Source organism: Equus asinus, chromosome 6 (genome assembly GCF_041296235.1).
Source record: "Equus asinus isolate D_3611 breed Donkey chromosome 6, EquAss-T2T_v2, whole genome shotgun sequence".
In the NCBI taxonomy this organism is placed as follows: domain Eukaryota; kingdom Metazoa; phylum Chordata; class Mammalia; order Perissodactyla; family Equidae; genus Equus; species Equus asinus.
Window position 1 is genome coordinate 63,102,666 of NC_091795.1, and position 20,940 is coordinate 63,123,605.

General features: G+C 56.0%; 1 protein-coding gene across 4 annotated transcripts in view; it reads right to left on the reverse strand.

The window, feature by feature from the left end:
• TTC7A (tetratricopeptide repeat domain 7A) overlaps positions 1-20,940 on the reverse strand; it is a 121,028-nt gene that overhangs the window by 26,903 nt on the left and 73,185 nt on the right. For all 4 annotated transcript variants that reach the window (XM_014833136.3, XM_044772371.2, XM_070512142.1 and 1 more), the window contains 3 exons: positions 18,934-18,991; positions 17,650-17,722; positions 14,444-14,604 (listed from right to left, as the gene is read on the reverse strand). In XM_014833136.3, coding sequence (XP_014688622.1) covers positions 14,444-14,604; positions 17,650-17,722; positions 18,934-18,991 — 292 coding nt within the window. The remainder of the gene's footprint in view (positions 1-14,443; positions 14,605-17,649; positions 17,723-18,933; positions 18,992-20,940) is intronic.

A 20,940-nucleotide genomic window follows, 5' to 3' on the forward strand; every position in this document is an offset into this window, starting at 1 on the left:
CAGTAAATACCAACGGGCATGGAAGTACTGCAAGCTTTTCTCCAGGGGTACTGCCAGCCACGCTGATGCACACCAGCTGCTGGGCAGCCTGCGGAGAACTTGGCTGAGCCACTGGGTCCCAAACAAGGCTGCAACTCTGGTTCTCACTGGGTGCTGAGCAGTGAGGCCCTTCTATTCCTGGCATCACTGTTGGGCGAACCCACATGCCTGTCAGGCCCTGAACCCGGTCGCTGCCCGGTGGTTCTGCCGGCCCATCTGAGGGTGGCACACACGTCCTCATGGGAGCTGAGTCCTGCATCGAGACAGGAAGCAGCCTGGGGATCTGAGGCTGCAGCAGGGCAGATCCTGCACAGGAAGGGCAGCCTCCAGCTGGCAGCTTTCCCTCTGACCTTCTCCCTCCCTCAGGGCCCCGCCTCCCCGGCCTCCTAATGAGACCTGGGCCTCCAGCCTCATGACGGGTTTTGATGGCCCCACTCTGCTCCTTTCTTCTCACATCTTGTTTTTCTTAGATTGTGACTTGTTGGTAGAGAATGAAGGAACTTGCCCTAGTTCTCTTTTCAGAGGAGGGGGTTTGGGTTCTGGGCAACTATTATTTTTCTTCCTCACTTTTCCTCAAAAATCCCATGTGACTTTTTTACCCCTGCGCACAGCCCCCCACACCCCTCCCAAGCCTCTCCTTTCCATTTTCATCCATTTTCATCCCCAAGTCTGACTTTAAATCCCACCTTCCCCAGGAGGCCTTCCCAGACCCCCAGGATGCCCTGCACCCTTCTTGGAACTTCTACTAGTGAACGGCCCAGCGGCCTACAAGGTCCCAAGGGCAGAAACTGTGGTCCCCACAGTGTGGCTGCATGGGCCTGGGTAGGAACATGGTCTCAGCACCCCGGTGGGTAGCTGCTGGGGAAACTGGTCCTGCTATCCCAACCCTCATCCCAATTCTCCTTTCCCAGATTCTCGAAGGGTCCATCACTCCACAAGCATTAGGAGCCTCTGCTTTAAGAATATGAAGTAGAAGACACAATTTCTGCCTTCAAGGTAACAATTAGCAACAAGCTAAAAATGACAAATTGCCCAGAAAATCAAGGGCATATTTTGGATCAGACTTAGTGCAAGAAAAGAACAGATAAGGGGTCCTGCTGGGGCTGGAGTTTGATAAAAAGGAGGGTGGGGTGGGATATGGTTGGGAGTTGGGGGAGAGAGGAGAAGTGTGGGGTGGGGGGACCAGTGCTGGAGCAGCAGGTGTTGGTGAGGTGTGAAAGGCCCTCCCTGGGGGGCAGGGAACACCCAGGCTCAGTCCATTCCAAGGGTGCCCCTCCCATCAGGCAGCCAGAGCAGCATACCCCCCTGGGCAAGAGTGGCAGGGTGACTCCGGGCTGGGCCAGTTCCCGGGACAGTTCCCAGGGCAGACCAGCCCTGCAGCATTCCCCAGGTACCCACTCTCCCCAGACACACTGTGCCTGCTCTTCAGCACACCTCTGCGCCTGACCCCTTCCCCATCCTGCTCCCTGCAACCCTGAGAGCCAGGATGGGTCCATAGCAGACCTGACCACACCACGTGCCTGGAAGAGAAGTGGCCGAAAGCTGAGCTGGTGGACATTGACTTCTCCCAACTCAGGCTGTTATCCTTGCGGCTGCTGACATTCCATTAGCATGAGTGACTCAGAGCGGAATTTCTCACCCTACCACATCCTTTCTGGGCTGGGGAAAGCGCTCCAACAGCCACCCTCTGGTAGGATCCTTCACTCCCAGAGGCTGGGAGGCTCCAGATGAGCTCCTGAAGAGATTTCCTTGGTCTCGCAGTTCAGCCCTGCGAGAGGGATCTTCCTCAACAAAGAACCCTGCCCTGACTATCCGTGACGTCAATCCAAATGCCTCTGTGTGGCTGCATCTCTCCATGACCTTGAGCACCTGTGCGCTGCTCACATGGGTATTAGCAGCCCCCTGAACTGCAGGATGAGCTCCTGGACTCATCTATGCTCTCTGTTATGTTGTTGCTCCTCCTGGGACTTGCACTTCCCCCTCTGACATCCAGCCCACTAGGAACCAGATGTCACCCTCTGACTTTCTGTGTGTCCCCACGGGGGATGTACACACACCCCTTCTAGGACAGCCTTCACTGTGTGGGCTGGTGGTCATCTGCATACCTGCTGGCGCACCTCTAATTCTTGGCTACACTCTCTCCCCTCTCGCAACAGGGAGCAACACCCTACTCGCTCTTCCGCTCCTCCAGGACAACGTGGCCCCAGCATGTGGAGCACTGGGCTCCCTCTCCATCCTGTCTGCTGGGAGTGACACAAGGCTCCCTCTCTATCCTGTCTGCCAGGATGGGTGGCCCAGCTCTTCAAACAGTATGAGAGGCTGGCAGAGGCCTGGTGTGCCACTGTGGCTGGTGGGCGACACTTTTGGGCCCACATGATGGGCTGCAGCCTCATCAGAACGCTGTGCCTCCTGGGTGGGACCGTGGGGAGGCTGCTGGCAGTGGGGCTGGGGGATAGATGGGACAAGCCCGGGCTCCCCACCCGCTTTGACAGCCAGCCCCTGGCACACCTGTTTTCTACACTGAATGAACCTAAAACGTCATTTGAAGAAAGGATTCTGAGACTTTAAAAAAGCCCACTATTTTAATCCAGTGGCTCCAGCCCTCCTCTAAGAAGCTTCAGCACGACCACCCTTGCGCTTCTCTGAATGTTCAGGACAGTCTTTAGTCAGCACTTAATTACATTCTTTCTATCCAGCCATCCATCTATCCATCTATCTTTTTTGCCACATAGGCTTAATGAGTTTAATAATAAAGATAAACTCTAATCAAGCATTTTTAAATTCAGATGTTCTAGAAACAGTCTGCGGCCAGCCCTGCCTACAGACAGTAAAATCCCCATTTATCTTGTCCTGCGTCCTGCCATGCGTCCCCACCGGGATGGCAAGCGCCTGCAAGACAGGCTCTGCCTCCCTCCACGTCAGTGTCCTCCTCGCCTCTCCAGGGCCTGGTACAGAGCTGAGCACAGTGTCTGCTCAGTACTGTGAAAATGTGTGTTGTCACAACCATCGGCTACGTTTTGGGTCTCAAAATCCATGTTAAATCAGAGCCGATTTTGGACACCACCACTTCCCACTGCTGGGTCCTCGCTAGGAGGCGGGAGAGCAATCTGTTTACTTGATGCCGCATAACTGCAGAGTGGGCTGGACTCCCGCAGCCAACAAGCAAAGTGCTGGCCAATTCCATTTTAAACTGTCCAGAAGCAAAGTTTCACAGGGTCTGGGGCGGAGCAAGGAGTTCTGCGCAGGACATGAGTGCATCTGACTCCTTGTGACTTGGGGTCTTCAGCCCAGAGGACGGTCACCCAGGCAGAGCCAAAAGTACAACTGAGGAGTGTCTTTGAGACTAGAAGGCCTGGAATACCCAAACCCAGCAGCTCTCTAACACCCTGACAAAAGCCACTCTGGGAGAGGAATGGCCACATTCCTGTCCTCAGACCCTGCACTGGGATGTCACTCAGAGTGAACAGACACTGGAACAAGACTGAGAAACGAGCTAAAGTCCCAGCACTGTTGCCATCCAGTGGGGCATGTCACAGGTTCCAGACCTGTGAAACAGCAGTGAAGTCTCCCACCCTGTCTGCCCAGGGACTCCCAGAGGATGAATTGCGATGAGCTATAAGCAGCAGCTGAGAAACACATGCTGCATTCAGTCCTGGAGCACAGGCCGGCCTGAGGCTCAGGGAAGGGACTCCTGCTTTGAAAGAGCAGGCCTGGCAGACTTCAAGAAGCAATTTCCAAACCAGGTGCCTCTGAAGGCTCTCAGAAAGGCCCAGAGCTTCATGGCCTGTTTGGCAAGGCAGTCGGTCCCTCTTGTGGCTTCTGGGACCTAAGATGGGCATGAGAAAGGAAGACAATCAGAGGGGATGGACAGAGCCACAGCTGACTGGGTCCGGGCAAAGCAACCTTGGCTGTAAGCCCCTCTTGCAAGCGCTTTCCTGATTTTTAAAGCCATGGAAGCCCATGTGGAATAACACTGAGGTCTTTTACAGCCGAACACCCTTGCCACACTATCGCATCTGAGGGCTCTCTCTGGGGAAGGGGAAGGAGCCAAGGTCACGGTCAACGTGCCACGTGTTCCGTTCCCACCACAGAGGTGAGGCTGCAGAGGCTTCAGGGAGGAGAGTCCTGGGTCCTGGACTCTCTGCAGCCCTGTCCAGTCAATGTAGCATGCATGCTCCGGTCTTAGCAGGGAGGCCTGTGCGGCACAAGCCCACTCTCCCGGAGCCCACACCCTCCCAGAGAATGCCACCAGAGCCTTGGTGGTCCACGCCGGCCACCCGACACCCAGGCGTGGTGCTCCCGTAGCCACTGTCCTCACCACACACCTCATCTACCACTGCGCACTGGTTAAGGCAGGGACCTGCCACCTCCCGCATCACCTGGCCAGCCCAGCACCCCAGGGGGCACAGACAGGCCCTCAGCCGACATGAACAGAGCCACCCCTGCTGAACTGTGAACACCTCAGCCTTGCAGAGGCTATCTGTCTGTCTGTCTGCATCTGGGCCAGCCCCCGTCTTCTGGAGGAAGATAGATCAGCAAGGTGGGCATCTCTGGGTATCACCACAGGCCATCATCTCTGCCAGTCTTCTGCATCACTCAGGCCAGGGGCTGATGGTGGAGGTTCCCAGGGGAATGCAGGGGTTGGCCTGGGATCCACCTCCTCTTCCTCCTTTTCTTCCAAGGGCTGGCCTGGCCTGCACTCCTGGGGCAGGATCAGCTTGCTAGCTACTTGTCAAAAGGATTAAGACTTTTGAGGCAAAGTCTCATCTGAGGCAAACAGATCATTTCTTTCCACTGCTATAAAGAGGAAATATCTTAGGATGAACCTCCTCAGAACTGGGTGAGCATGAGTCTTTCAAAAAAAATTTTTTTAAAAAGAATTATTTTGTAAATAGGGAATATTTTTGTGACAATGGCTCTGGCAAAGCAAGCAGTGTCCTGGGGTCAGAGGTCACCTCATCCATGCCCCCTTTGCATGTCTCCCCTATTCCCCTCCCTGACTGCTCGCCCCAGGAGCCCAGTCTTGGTGGAGAGGGACGGAGGCAGAGCAGAGCTGGCTGCAGGGAAGGACATGGGCTGTGTCAGCAGCAAGCACAACGGGTACACATTTTTATTTTCATCTTCTGAATCCAGCTCCCTGTAAAATGACTCAGCATGTGCAATAAGCACTTCAACATGGTAACCGCCGTGTACCTGAGGGAGCTGCGTCTGGCCCCTGGCTTACTCCCCGTCACAGCCTTTGGCATCAGACGGTTCGAGTACACTTCTAGGCTCTGCCACTTCCTAGCAGTGCCTTCCCCTCTCTGAGCTCTACCTGCTGTCTGTAAAGCAAGGACAGTAATGGCACTGCCCAAAAGAGCTGCTGGGAGGACTGAGGGCAACAGAGCCTGTGAAGGCAGCCCTGGCCCACGGCCACCCCGCAAGAAAGGTCAGTGTCATCCCCAGATGGCTCCATCACTCCTATCTTCCCTACCAGATCCTACACTCGGGCAGGGACCACGTCTTTCTTACCCTTGTATCCCCAGTGCCTGACCTAATGTCACTCAACAGATCTTTGCTGAATAACAGAAGGAAGTTGAGTGACAAGGGCTCACTGAGGTCTGGAGAGCCACAGGCACTCCCAGGATCAGAGAACTCCACGGAAGTAAAGCTGCAGAGCGTCTCCCAGACTCTCCACTCTTCCTGGTCCCACCGGCCCCATCTGTGGGTTCACCAGGCCCTGGGTGGCTCTGCCCCATCCCTCTGGCTCCTGGCCATCACGGGAGCCCTCCATGGTGGGGGAGGGGGTCGCAGCAGGTGTGGCAAACACACAAAAGTGGATATTATCTCTTTAAAGGACAGTAATTAGTAATTCCAGCTGACGGCCGTGCCGGGCTGTTTTAATGAAGAGTTCTATTTTTACAGGAAACACATAATTGAGTGAAAAAGCAGGTTATTCTCTAAGTCAGGCGGCCATGCCTCTGGAAAGTCTAACTCCTCGGCCAGGAGGCCAGAGCCTGCACACAACATGGGGATCCACAGGAAGTGGGCCCTGTCCCTGGTCATCCCAGGTCCAACTCAGTGGTGAAAAGCAGGGTCCAAGTCTGACGACCTAAGTTCAAATCCCAGCTTCCCTTCTTCCAGCCATGTGACTCCAGGCAAGTTGCCTTAATGTCTCAGAGCCTCAGTTTCATATCTGTAAAATGGGAATGACGGTATCTGTATGCGCCAGTGATTGTTACATGAAAAGAATATAAATGAAGGCCCAGCTAGGGGCTGGCATTTGACAAAGGGTTCATCCACGTTGGCCTCTGCCATCATTATTTACCTAGCCTCTACTATGTACAGCTGCTTGCTTCTGCCCTCCATGCCTCCGTCTCCTCATCTGCAAAGTGGGAAGAATGGTAGTTCCCATACCTCCTACGGCCGCTGAGGGGATTGAGTTAATGCACGTAACGTGCTGAGAGCAGAGCCTGCCAGAGCAAGCACTAGAACTGCTGTTTTGCTATTATCGAAGCTCATGGGGTTCAAGCATCCCAGCGTTGTTCAGCCCATCAGCTGGCTTGGGTGCTAGTCCCTGCTCTGCCACTCATCAGCTATCTGACCTTGAGATATCATCAAGCTTTCCTACTAGTTTCTTTAGCTTTTCAAGTAGGAGGGTTGTAAAGACCAAAAAAATAAACAAACCAAAACAACAACAAAGCAGGGTGAGGGTGCAGTCTGAGGACTGTATGGTGGCACCATCCCGTATGTCCCTCCTCCCCGCAAAAACAAGTAAATCGACTCCCGGGGTCTGCCCACCGGAGGGTCTACTGGGGCGTGCTGTGTGCCCTGCTGTGGGTTCCCAAGCGGGGCTGGGGGGTGGGCTCCCTCAGACATGCAAGGGCTTCAAGGCAAAGTGGAGCCCGAGGGGAGCCTGAGGATGGGCAGGATTTGGAAGCAAAGCGAGGTGAGGAGGGCACCGCAGAGGGCTACACTGGCAGGGATGGAGGCCGGAGGTGGGCGGGAGGGGCCAGCCCGACCAGGCGCAGAAGCCTTCCCCCTAGGACAGGATGGTGGGCAGGGGGAAGGGGGGAGCAGCCCTTCTGAGCAGGAGTCAGCCCACCCTCTGACCCCTATTCAGGCTGTAGTCACCTGGCTCTAACGAGGGGCCCAGGCCCTGGAGGGGAAGTCCAGGAAGCACAGAGCACCGGGGCCTCCCAGACTCCTCCAAATTCCATGCCTCTGGGAGAGGCTCCACCAGGGCAATCAACCAGCTAAACTCACACACGTGTTCTTGGAGGGTATTATTTTAAAGCAACTCTAACAGGCGTGACCTCCCTGAAAGGGAGAGGGCCAGAGAGAGGCCCAGCTCTATTACCTTCTGACGGCTGACCCCCAACATGGAAAGGACCCTAAGGCATCTCTTCTTAGCCCTAAAAACCAATGATTTCTCCTTGGATCCGAAGGATTACACTGACCCACGTACCCTAACGTTTGAAGGCTCAGGCTGATCCTCCAGCTCTTAATGAATTCATTCAAAGTGAGCCTACTTTGAGGAGGCTGGCCCAGAGGCGTAGAGGTTAAGTTCATGCACACTACTTCAGTGGCCCGGGGTTCGCGGGTTCAGATCCCGGGCACGGACTTACACACTGCTCATCAAGCTGTGCTGTGGTGGTGTCCCACATACAAAACTGGGGAAGACTGGCACAGATGTTAGCTCAGCGACAATCTTCCCCAAGCAACAGATGTTAGCTCAGGGCCAATCTTCCTCACACACACACAAAAACAAAAACAAAGTGAGCCTACTTTGAAGCTTTAAAATCACCAGCCCCCAAACTTCTGCTTCCTGAAGTTAGCCCCTCCTTGCTCAGAACGCCCTACCCCTCCTGGAGAACAGACTCAGGGCCGGTCTGAGAGCGCTCATGGCCCGCCCTGTGGCTGCTGCACGGCAAGGCTTTCTCATCTGTGCTGACCCACGGCTGACCTGGCGGGCCTGGGCCTCCAGCAGTGGGCCCCGCTTTTCTCAGCTGTGGGCCACCTCCAGTTACCTCCAGGCGACTCTCCAGACACAAACTCTCGATCTTGAAAGACATGAACACAAGCCACACAGAGCTTTTCCATAAACACTCAGGGGTGGAAGAACTTCCAGAAAGAAGGTCCTCAGGTAGAACAAAGGCTCCCAGCCCGGTATAAGACACCAAGAAAACACACCTTGGTCTTGGTCTGTAATCTCTGCCCAGTGAGCAGACCTTGGGACCTGAAGACCACCCATGCAGAGGGGAGGCCAGCCCTGCTTCATGGGCATGAATGCCCCTCCCCGACCCTTGCTCCCAGGGGCAGAAAAGCTTTGTCTTGGGGCAGGGCCACTCCTGCTGGAGAATAGTGCACCCTGGGCCAAGCGCCTGCCTCCAGCTGTTACAAGCAGGGGGTCAGGGAGTGAGGACCAGGAGGCAAAGGGCTAAAACCACTTCCAAACAAATGAAGAATTCCTTTTGGAAAAACCTGCAAATACTTGCCTGCTTTTCTTTCCCCTCTCTCTTCCCCAAACAAACAAAATAACCTGGGTCATCTACCCTCCTGGGCTGAGGGTAAGCAGACCACTACAGGGATACTGAGAACTCCATCCAACAGCAGGGTCACACAGAGTGAGATCACAGGAGGCTCCACAGAACAACCAGCGAAGTGACATGCTGAATGTCAAACCAGCTTAGCCGACGAGGAACTGACCTTTGGGGAAGAGAGCACGGGTGCCAACGATCATGCCTGGCTTAGCGCTTCCCTCAACCACGTGGCCTGCGAGTTTAACCATGGCTCTTGTCCTCATGGGGACTGTGGCAGCCAAAAATGCTTAGTGAACCCAGCAAAGTGATGAACTATGTCTGTGCTAATACCTTTGATTCCAGCCCCTCACTGAAGCGTTGGTATTTTAAGCATCCTTTTGATCTACTACAAGTCTCTAATAAGAAACGTCCAATAAACACACCGGGTTTCACTCAGAAATGTTAACAGAAGCCCAGGACTCTGATCCCTTCTGCTTGGCAGAATGCACGAGAAATACATCACACGCAACCTGAGAAGAAGGTGAGGCAGGCCAGGTAGATCAGAGAGGTGCCCTTGAGGCCAACACTAGCCTTAACCGGATTCAGTCAAGGTCTGGCCCAGCTAATGCCTAGTTATCAGCTCAAACATTTTCCAAAACAGCCTAGTTTCCTGAGGGAGATGGCTGTACCAGTTCCATTTGTTTATACACAGCGAAAGCCGGCTTGTGGAGAGGGCCGTATCGTTTCTGTGCTGGGAGTGTTCCCTGGGGATCCGACACACCTTCCTCTAGGACCTTCAAGTCCCCCAGGACCTGGGCTGGGCGGGGCAGAAACTCCTAAGAGGAGGTGGCCTTGCCACCGTGGAAGGGGATGGGCAAACCAGTTGGCTCCTCTGCCTCCCTCCAGCCAGCCTGATGGCCTGGGCTTTCAAAACCAGTCTGGCAGGCTGTCAGGCATGGGGTGGGGGCAGTGACTGACAGGCTGGTTATTGGAAAGCTCCCATCATTAGCCCAGGAATGTTGTTTGGTTACCATGGTGACCTTCACTACAAGCAGCCTGACTAAGGCAAAAGGAATCTGTTACCTAAAACCAATGCCCCACGGAGCCCGCAGCTTCAGGGACCATGCTTATCAGCGGCCTGTCCCCCTTGACCCCATATTCCTGCCCCTCCCAGGCTGGGCCTCCCAGCTGCCTCCCATACCCAGGATGAGGAGAAAGGACCAGTGAAGGCATCTCCAAGCTTGCACGAGACCTCTTACATTCCTTGGCCTCGCCTGGCTTGGAACCCAGGTCCAAATAGGGAGCCTGCTGCCCCCCTGAGGCCCCCTTCAGGCTGGCCAGGAACAGGCCGGCCAGCACATGTGTCCAGGGCTTAGTCGGAAGCCCTCAGGATTTCAGGAGGCTGTTCAGGGTGTCTGGTTCCTACTATGCCAGGTTCACACTGTTCCTGCGGGGCTGTCACTCTCTGCCTCAGCACGTTTCTGCTTTTTAAACCCAAGCTCCACTAACTAAAGGTCATCCCACAGCACGGAAATCAAGATCCTCTTTGCTTTGCTTTCTAATCCTTGAATTCAGGAGGATTTTCAAAAGTTCAACTCCACGAAAGCTGGGTTTTCCTCCAGGAGTCTTGAGACTGACTGTAGGAACGGTGGCCTCCTGCGCAGCCAAGGGGCTTAACCACCTTTGCACGGGGCTTCCCCGCTCCGCCTCCCTGCCATTACGCATGGGGCGCCCTCCTCCACCTCTCGGCCCTCGGTGCACACTGCTCCCCTCGGGTCCCATGTTGCAGTCTTATACTGTTTGTGGGCCATCTTCCAGACCCCTCCACACTGCTGCCCTTGAACACAACTATAAACCGACTGTGAGACCTTCTCTTGTCTGAGTCTCACAATAGACCTTGGAGGCAGAGGGGCACGAAAGATGTCAGTCTTTTGGCAGATGAGAAAACAGGGTCACAGAAAGGAGGAGCAAGCTCCTGGAGGTGGCACAGGTAAGTGACAGGCACGATCCCATGAGGGCAGGGACTTCACTGTGGCCCTCACATGGGGAAAGGGTCCATTCCACCCACCAGCATCCTCCCGGGCTAGACCTCCTCCACCCGACACAGGCCTGCCAGCCTCTTCCTTCACAAAGGCAGGCTGTGCAGAAAAAAAAGGCTCTCAGAGGCCTCAGCCACCTGGGACAGGCGTTGGGGAGGCACTCGCTGGCAGACGGACCCAGACCTTTAAGTGCCCCAGAACGCAGACTTTGTTGGGGACACTGACGTCAAGGTGAAGGGAATCTGATTTTTTTGTTTTGTTGAAGTGATATTTACTGGACCGGTCATTTAATTAATTGCGGTGGCAACAGCTGGAGCCACACACAGCTTGTCCTCAATGCAGGGAGCAGCTGGAGAAGCAGGATGCAGTTTCAGTTGAAGAGCAATGACATTTTTCAGTGATCCCTGACCGGTAATGGACTCTGTGACATTTCCTGCTAATCCATGGGCTTCTGTACTCTGGGGCTTCATCTGTGGTGAACAGTATTGACTTATTTGCAAAGAGCCATGGTCATATCCTATAGTCACTCCACAGAGCTGTGTGGTAGGTGGATTTTCCACCCACTCCCAACCATAAATATATATATATATTTTTTCTTAAGGTGATTGTTTTTTTCTTAAAGTAACGGAAATGTATTCTCTCATAGTTCTGGAGCCCAGAATCCCCTATATTTTTTCCAGTTACTTTTGTAACCTTTTAGGGCCAGCTCAGGCCAAGACAGAGCTCCTTACAGTCACAGAGGTGAGGGTGGCTCAGAGGTAAAGAACCCACCACTGCTTCTCCATCACCTGCTACCGCCTGACAGGCAGACTGTGCAAAGCGAGGCACCCCTGGGGACGGGATGCTCTGATCCCCAAATGCTCTGCAGCCGGCCTCTCTGCAGTGACAGAGGAACAGAAGAACGCTATGGAGGCCTCAGGAGCTGGCACTCACTTTCCTGCCCTGGGTTCTGACCTCAAATGGGTCTCCCTGCTGCCAGCCCACGGCCCTGGCCCAAGAGCTCCTGAGGCCCCTGCAGCGCCTCTGTGGTGTCTGTATGCAGCAGCTCTGTGCCCATGTGGAGGCTACCCATTTAGAAGGCTCTAGCCTGCAGAAGTAGGGGGGACATAGCCAACACAGAGGGGCACAGGTACCCTGCAAACTGACAAACAGCACAATCTGTACTGAGGCTTCTCACTTTTTTTGGGTTTAGGGCCCTTCTGAGGATCTGCCGGAAGCCATGTCCCTGAATACATGCACACAGGAACAAATGCCATAGCTCAGGTCCAGGTGTTCTTGGAGGCCAGCAAGTCCACCCACGGGCCTCCCTGGGAGAGTCACCAACCTCACGGCAAGGCCCACGTCCCCCGCTCCCCTACGAAGACACTTGCCATGAGTGAAGCATTTCCTACTGAAGGCACTTGAGTGAGCCAGGAGGAAAGGGTAGAGAGTAGGGGGAAGCCTGGGGGGCAGAAGACGGCTCCTCACCCAGCCCAAGAACCCGGGAGGATGGAGGAAGAAGATAGGAGGCACCTCCCCTGGGGTGGGGTCGGGGAGCTGAGGGAGAGCCAGAGGGATCCACGCACTGGACAAACCCATTCCCGCTGTGCCTCACACAGTGTGGGCTCCAAGCAGATTTTCAAAAAGGGGTGTTAGTCTCCCTACATCAGGCCAGGGGAGATGATTCTGCTAGCAGAAAACATTCAGCCCAGGAGTTAGGACAGGACACTGCGCAGTAAGACCCAGATGCTGGAAAGGGAGGCTCCGTCCCTGGGCACAAGGGTCCAAGGAGGGGCCAAGTGGGCAGTGTGCGAGTCCCCTTCCCTCGCTTCCATTGGGACAGCTCTGCTCCCATCTGTTCACATTCTCAACTTGCATGTGAGATTTCACTTGGAAAAAGGACTTGCTGATAAAACAATGTCTGACACCTAGCCTAGACTCTTGTTTCTTCTGTGATATACTCTGATTCAGGGGCTGGGCGAGGAGCACCCCCCTGCCGCCCTGCAGGATTCTGAGCCTTTCTTCATGACAGCGTCTGTTTCCATGAAGCCTGACAACAGAGTGAACACACACATACACTCACACACAGGCACACACACTCTCATACACACACGCACACGCACACAGTGGCCAGCAGTGGCCAGCAGGTCAGATCCTGCCAGACAGGCGTGAAGATGGAGCTTGGAAGAAAGGTGACTGTTACTGGAAGAGCAGGACCTTTGTCCTTCGTGTATTTTCATAGGCCCTGCTATACTGCCCTCGGGATTACCCCAACAAGGGAACTAATCCGTTGTCCACACAGCTGTGTTTTAGCCCGCCCTAAGCTACCTGCCTTTTAAAGTGAAGTGATTTCAATTTTACTAACCTCTCAAATGCAGGGTGGAGGCCAAGAGTCGGGGCAGAATCTTGAGCACAAGGAACGGGCTATGCGGAGCCGGCCACGCCCTGTCTCTGCTCACCCCTGGCTGTGGGCAGCTGGGACCTCCCTGGGCCAGGACGGTGGGAGATGGGTGGTGCCAGGGGTCAGGTGCTGGGGGGTGGACGGTCAGTCTGGACTAGGGTAGCAGGGCTGACCTGCAGGATGAATGCCTGCCCTTGGCCTTATTCCCTGGGGCTCCCTCTCCAGTGGGGACCTTGTGGTTAGCACACTGCCACTCTCAAAGCACCTTTCTTGAGCCTTGGTGATGACAAAGCCATCCCCAGCAGTCCAAGCCCACAGGCAAAGCCACTTGCGGGGCCCTCTGAGGGAGGGCAAAGGCACAGGAAACTGGAGCCTCACCCCAGGGGTCAGCTCTGTCCCTGACGGTCTGGGGATGGACAGAGGGGAAGCCCAGGCTCCCCACGCGAAGGAACCTCCCTGGGCGGGGACAACTGCAGCTTCCCTTCATCTCCCAGCACCACTGCGGCACCCACCAGTTTCACCAAGTTCCTGCAAACCTGTTCCCACTGCCAGCACAAGCACCTCCCAGGATGACCAGGGCCACACTTCTCTGCTGTCTGAAGCAGGACAGCCTTTGGCTGGTTCTAAATGGTTTCGCTTCAGACCCTGAGGTAGAATGGGGCAAGAGTGCAGGTGCTCAGGGGCCCCCTCATCCTGGGCTCACAGTATCCAGAGAAACAAGGTCTGTTACACCCAAGGTCACCTGCCCCAGAGGGGAGGAGGGCAGAAATCAAAAGTCAACCTCCCCCTCGTTCCCTCCCGCAGAACATCGCACCCTCTTGCCTCAGCTGGCCCAGCAGGGCTCTTGTTCCCCAGTGTCCTGGTTGGGTGGAGCAGGGCCTCTGTGTATAGGTGGGGGCAGGAGGGTCTAGTCTTACCTACTTGCCGTGGCCTGGGTCAAGGATAGAGTGAACCCTGCTCCAAAGAGAGGGGCATGGGGTGACATGGTAAACAGGGCATATGGAGGAGCTGAGGATGGAGGGAGACAGGACCACCCTGGACTGCCCGTGGCCTGCTTGGAGGCAGGATGGCTCACCTGGCCTCCGCCAGCCTAGCGAGTGTTAGAATCCTGTCCTTGGCTGGCTGTGCCAGGGTTAACATTAAGTCACACGAGTTGGTGTGAGACAGTGCAGAGCCCGGGATGGGGTGGGAGCAGCCCAAGCATGTGTATTTGAGCACAGTCTCCTCTGTGGTCTAAGCAGCCGCTGTGGAGCCTGCAGTTGTCATACAGAACTCACCACACACCTCCTGGAGCAGAACACCAGAACCATTCTCCAACCCTATGGGTCCTCACCCTGCCTTGTCTCTCCAGCCAGGGAGTGTGCATGCAGTGGGCACTTAATCAGTGTGTGCTGGCTGGCTACGTGGCAGGGTGGGACGTGCACGGGCACCTGTGTCTGTGGCCTGCCAGCCCCCCAGCCCAGCAGTATCCACAGGGAACTCACTTGAAGTTCTCGGGATACTCCGTGATGGCCATGTTGACAACATCCAGAGCATGCTGGTAGTGTTTCTGGGCGGAGAAGAGGAGTGCCAACAGGTGGAGGGCGTTGGCATCATCCCGGCACATTTTCAGGGCCTCCTGCAGCTGCTCCATGGCGCTGGAGATCTGCCAAAGAAAACTGCCACCTTAGTGACCTTCCCCAAGGCTCACACCTCCCCCCGGACTTCAGTGCCAGGCGCCAGCCATGGAGAGTGCACCAGACTCAAGTGAGACCCCAGGCACTGGGGGGCAGGGCTGGTGCTCTGATGAGAAAGCATACCCCAAACACATGGTCAGAGAGATCTGCTGTCCCAAGTCAGGCCCAGGAAGCCACTGCTGTCCCCACTTTGGAACTAAGAGGAGCAGGTTTACAGGGCAGCATGAAGAATTTGGAAGACACCAGGAAGCACTTCCTAAACTGGAGGAGTGGGGGTTGTCTGGAGAGGCCACCCAGACGACTAGTTACAGACCCAGAGGTGGCCAGGCCAGCCTGTCTGAACGTGTCCCTGTAGTGATGGGGAAAAGTCACCTGATGTGGGGCTGACAGATAAATACCCTTCCTCTCAGAGGCTCACAGTGGCACGAGCTTGGGCTCTGGGGTCAGATGAAGCGTGGATCCCAGCTCTGCGACTTCCTAGCTGGTGCCTTAGACAAGGTACTTCACCTCCCTGAGCTGCAGAAGGAGGATCATGGCCACCCCATTACAGGGGCTGAGAGCACAAGACGATGTATGAAATGTCCAGCAGAGGACTTACCACACACTTTGAAAACGTGAGTCTCCCTGTCAAGCCCCTCAAAGCCCAGGCAGCTAACAAATAGGTCTCTCCATGTCAGGGGCCCATCTTCCCAGGACCTTGATGAGTCTTTTTTAGAAAATCTTGCTCCTTACCAAACCTCAGACACCAGCCTCCCATGATCCTTAGGGGCCTATGGTGCAGGCCAGCCGGGACCTTGGGTCCCTGGTGTCCCTGGCTCCTGCCTGGTCTCCACCTGGCCTTGGCACGGGCTGTGGGCACTAGTGCCAGGCCCAGAGTCCTCCCACCTTCTTTAGTGGAAAGGTCAAGGAAAGTGAAGGAGGAAGCTAAGGTCAGTGTGGCTGCTGGCTTAGCTTGTCCATGTCTCCCCAAGGCTGCTCCTGCCCTGGTGATTCTCCAGAGCGGACCCCATTATCCTGAGCTGGGTATCAAATCCAAGCTGTCACTGCTCAGGCAGCCATACGTGCTCTGGGCAGGATGGGCCAGAGGGCCTCAAAGACCCAGCAGGCCAGGTCTAGCTTACAGTCCACTCAGGGGCCCTCGACCCATGAGGCAACCCAGATCTGGGGGCCCCAAGGAAACGGCACCAGGCTCCACTGGCCTGGCTCAGCCATCTCTCTGGGAGGACAGTCGCCACTCATTAGAGGTGGCTGAATAATTAAAGATATTAAAAAATGCATCACCAAAGGTTTATTATGAACTTGATGGCAAGAAAAGCACTGGTTCTTTTACAGAGGGCTAAAAATAAAGTGGTCTCAGGTATCTTTCCGTCCATGTTCCTGGGAGCACCAGAGCAAGGTGAGGCTCCTTGGAGGGAGTGGCAGAGAGGTACCAAGTGCCTCATCCAGGACCAGGAAGTCAGGACCCATGGCATAGTGGGGGGGGGGGGGGGCGGGACAGGTGGCCTGGGGGTGGAGGAGGGGTGGGGTGGGTATAAGAGGAGGGGAGAGAAGCAGAGAACGACAGCAGGGCTGCTGGGGAGAAAATGGTGGAGAAGGAGAACTCAGAGAGGGAGACAGAGTGAGTCAGGAACACAGTGACAATAAAGGACAAATCAGGTGAGGGCAGACACAGGCACTGGCACAAGGGTTTGGGCACGGGGTGAGTGGGAAGGGGTCCCAGCGATGAGAATAAGAGTGCAGTGAGGGGAAAAGCCAGGCCGAGGCAGGGCTTGAGGGGAAGGTGAGGCAGGCAGTGACGGGGAGGCAGAGACCCTGGAGGCAGAGAAACAGCTCACTGAATTAACCAAAGATGAGACCACAGGCCAAAGGTTGACAGAGACCAGTAAGACCAACCGCCAGGCCGGCGGATGGCTCTAAGTGCCCTGTCCATACAAGTCGGGGCAGCGAGATCCCTAGAGCCCATAGGTGTCTAACTGGGGCAGGGTGGGGTCTGGGTTCAGTGCTGGTCCGCCAGTCCCCAGTCCCCAAGCTCACGAGCGCCTCTGTCCCTCAGGTTATAAAATGGGGCCAATAGCACCCTCCTCATCAGATGTGGGGCTCATGCAGGCCAGTGCGGGGGTACAGCAGCACCCGTGTTAGCCAGGGCTGCCCATCACCTGGCCATCCCCAGAGGCTGGGGGCTCTGCTGACTTCTCTACAACAGTCCACAGCCCAGCCTGGTTCCCTGCCGGCACAGGTGAGGAGAGCTGAGCTGTGGGAGTCCAGGCTTGTCTGCAGTCCCCAAGCAGTCCCAAGGCCACACTCACTGGGTCAAGGCCACCGAGAGGTCCTGTTTCAGAGGCCGGGTGTGTGCACAGAGCATCAGCCTGAGGGCCGAGGCACACTGTGAAAGCAGAGAGTCTAAAGGGCCTGGGGGCCGGAGCCCTGGCTCTTTTCTGAAAGGCAGACTGCTTGGTGGGCGACTCTGGCCTCACTCCCTGGACAGAGCAGTGTCCTCTTGGCACCAACAGCTCAGGTGCTCAGCTTGGGGAAGGAAGGCAAGTCGGCTTGGAGAGCCGTGGGTGGTGGTGGTGGTCCCAGTGGGGTGAAGGGGGCAGTGGATGGGAGGCCCCCAACAGATCCTAGAGACCAAGGCTGAGAGTGGTGTCCACAGGGTGAGGGAAAAGCTTTGGGATCACACAGGAACAGTTCCATATGCCTGTCACTCTGCTCCCCACTCGGAGGGGTCACTCATCAACTTCTCGGGAGCCTGAAATGTTCTAGAGGGAGTGAGGGCAGAGAATAATCCCTTCCTGTGGACCCACCATGGGCCAAAGCTTTACCACATTATCTGACTTGATCCTTACGAGGTCCTTCCAAAGTGGAGTACAACGGTGCTCACATAGCAGATAAGGAAATAGAGGCTCAGAGAGGTCAAATCACTTGCAAAGGGCCACACAGCCAGTAAAAGCAGTGGTGCCAGGAGAAATCAGTAGCCCCCAGGAACCTGGAGGATAGGAATTGTGAGGACCCACCTGGCGGACGAGGGCTAGCTGCAGGGAGACATAGAGGATGACCTGCGGGTCGCTGGGCGCCAGCTGCTGGGCTCTGTATGGGGAAAGGGAGTGACAAGTCAGTCACTAATGGTGAGCAACCAGCGTGACCTGGGCCTCCAGCATGCCAGCCCTGTGCTGGGCTGCTGCAGGGCAAAATGTCAGGGATTCTGCCCTGCCCCACCTTAAGGATGCCCAGCCAGGAGACGATGGCTCAGGCAGAGAGCCCATGGGCAGCAGGCTCTGAAAGGGCTGGCTCTGCTGAAGTGGGGGGCCGTTTGGGAGGGTAGGATTTGGGGGTGTGTGCGGGATGCTCCTCACCTCCGGGCAGCTGTTAGCCTGGCTGTGACCCTGCTCTAGCCTCATATAGAGTCTGCCCTCTCCACCCTAAGACAGAAGGGAACACCTCCCCGAAGGTAGAGAGGCTGGGGATGGTCTCTCTGGGCAAGAAGCCTCGGGAATGAAGAGCTGGCGCTGGGAACTCAGAGGGTGTTGGCCAGGCTGGGAATCCTCCACCTCCCTGGGTTCGGGAACAACCTGCCGCAGAGCAGGGTTGAGCTACATGTTCCCATGAAGCCGGCACAAGGAGTCCAGGGCAGGTCCCTCCCCGGCAGCTTCACCTCAGTGCTCGGAGGGAGCAAGACACACGGGGATCAGAGGGAAGAGCCCTGCACTGGACCAGAGGAGAGAGCAAGGAGGGATGCTCGGGGGCGGGTGCCCAAGGCCATGGTGGGGAGAGGGGCTCAGCAAGGATGGGTCTGAGGGACGGAGGCTGCTGCTAGGGGAGGGACTTCCTCTGCCTCCTGCCGCCCACCCCCCGCCCTGACCCCTGGGCTGCCAGGAAATCTGTGTGAGGCCTGTGGGTGGTGGGTCCTCACAGCCCTTGGGTGGGGAGGGCCTAGGAGGAGGTGAACACCATTTTTGAGCCCCTGCTACATGCAGGGCACTGTGCAAGGCACTTATCCTGCTTTATCTCACACAATTATGACAACAATAATCGTTCTTATTCCCATTTTAAAGCCCTGAGCTCAGGAGCAGAGGCTGAGTGTGGGGCGGAGGGCGGCTCCACCAGTGTTGAAGGGCTCAACCCAGCCACCCAACCCCAAAAGCCTGTCCCTGCTTCCCATATGAGCTCTCAGAGCCTCAGTTTCCTGGACAAGAAAAAGGGGTTAGAAACCTGTGCTCTGTCTATACCAGAGGGTCCACTGAGATAAAGCACGTGAATGGGCCACCCAGTGTCTCTGCTGTGACTCGGGTCCTCCTCACCTCTGCAGGGTCTGCAGTGCTTTCCGGTGCAATTCATCTTGCTTGGATTTCAGAGTTGCTGCAGGAGACAGGATGGGGACAGAGCCATGAGGGATGCTGATGGCATGCCGACCCACCTGCCCCATCCCAGGGCACACAAGCTCTGCAGGAAGAGACCCCAGCAGGGCCCTGTCTGGCAAATGCTTGTACTCAAGCAGTTCCAGAGTGATGCCACTCACTGCCCCAGTCACCAGGGGAGGGGGTGGGGTGTCCACCTGGCCCCAGCCTCCTGGCTTGTTTCTTGGCACAACAGGTCCTTCTACTTCTTTGCCTTCTTTGCCACCTGGGCCACCGTGACCCTCTGAAAGGCCCCAGCCTTGAGAGAAAGGTTGCCACCTCTGTTCTGGTCATACGCCTCCTTGAGCTTCCTTACCCACAAGGTTGCTGCTTTTTTCTTTTTTTCTTTTTTTCTTTTGCTGAGGAAGACTGGCCCTGAGCTAACATCCGTGCCCATCTTCCTCTACTTTATACGTGGGACACCTACCACAGCATGGCTTGCCAAACGGTGCCATGTCCACACCCGGGATCTGAACCAGCGAACCCTGGGACTCCAACGTGGAATGTGTGCACTTAACCACTCTGCCACTGGGCCGGCCCATTCTTCCTCTTTTTTCGTATGTGGGATGCCGCCATAGCATGGCTTAATGAGTGGTGTATAGGTCCATGCCTGGGGTCTGAACCGGTGAAACCCAGGCTGCTGAAGCGGAGTATGTGAACTTAACCACTACACCACCGGGCCGACCCCATTCTTCTTTCTTTAATGAATCTTAAGTGTACAATTCAGGGGATTGAGTACATTTACAATGCTGTGCACCATCACCACTCTCCATCTGCAGAGCTTTCTCACCATCCCAAACAGTGTGCCTGCACCCACTGAACACTATCTCTCCTCCCCCCAGCCCCCCGGTCACCTCTACTTTCCCCTGAGGCTTCTTGCTTTAACTGGAACCAGGCACCTTTCTGGTAAGCTGAATCCTACTTTAAACGCGGTGGGACAGCGTTCGAGGCCTGAGCTGCACGGTGCACCACCTGGGAAGCTTTCAAACACCTGTTGTCCAGGCTCTAGCCAGCCCAGACCAGTCCTGCTGCAGGAGCAGCAGGAAGGTTGTCAGAGGTGCCAGCACATAAAGCAGCCCTGGCCCGGGGTGTGTGCAGCAGGGCTGAGAATGCAGTCCACAGAGGGTTAAAGGCACAGGAGGACCCTGGCTCAAAGTAGACCCGACTCTGACCAAGGGGCGACAGCTCCCTCTCTTGACCAGTGTGGAGAGACCCCACTGTTCCCTGTTGCAGGCTCATCAATACCCGGAAGAAACAGTGACCATTGTCTCCAAAGAACAGGGAGCTGGCTGCACCAGGACCTCTCACCTCTTCTTCCCCTTTTTGGGCAAGCACCACGTGCTGTCACCACTGGCTGTGCGGAGCCTCTGCAGCCCGCGCCCAGGGCTGGCATCCAGGGAGTGTGGGTGCGGCCAATTTCTATTCCGGGTTTGCTCTGGGTGGGGCCATCACTCCCTTCCCTCAAGCGGCAAAGATACAGAAGCAGAGGGCTGCCTGACCCATGGGGGGACACGCTGCCCAGCGGGCAGGGCTGGGGACAGAATGCCAGGCTCTGGGAGACAGGAGTGGAATCTATCCGCCAAGCACAAGAATTTATTAAACACCTGCTGTGTACCCAGCTCTATGCCATGTGTTGGAGGGGGTTTCAAAGCCCCAGAGGATCAGAGCCAGGCCTAGGGTAAAGGTGAACCAGAATGAAGACGCTGTGGGTCAGGGCTGGTGGCGCGTTACAGACTGCAGGCCCCACAGGGGCTCCCGGAGGCAGAGACCAGCACGGGCTCCGCAGGAGCTGGGCCTGGGCCTGGAGGGTGGGAAGAACTGGGTCCACAAAGAGGGCATGTCTGAGAGCGATGAAGTCTGAGCAAACTGAGCGGGCAAAGTGTATGTGCATGCACACAACTACCCCAGGTT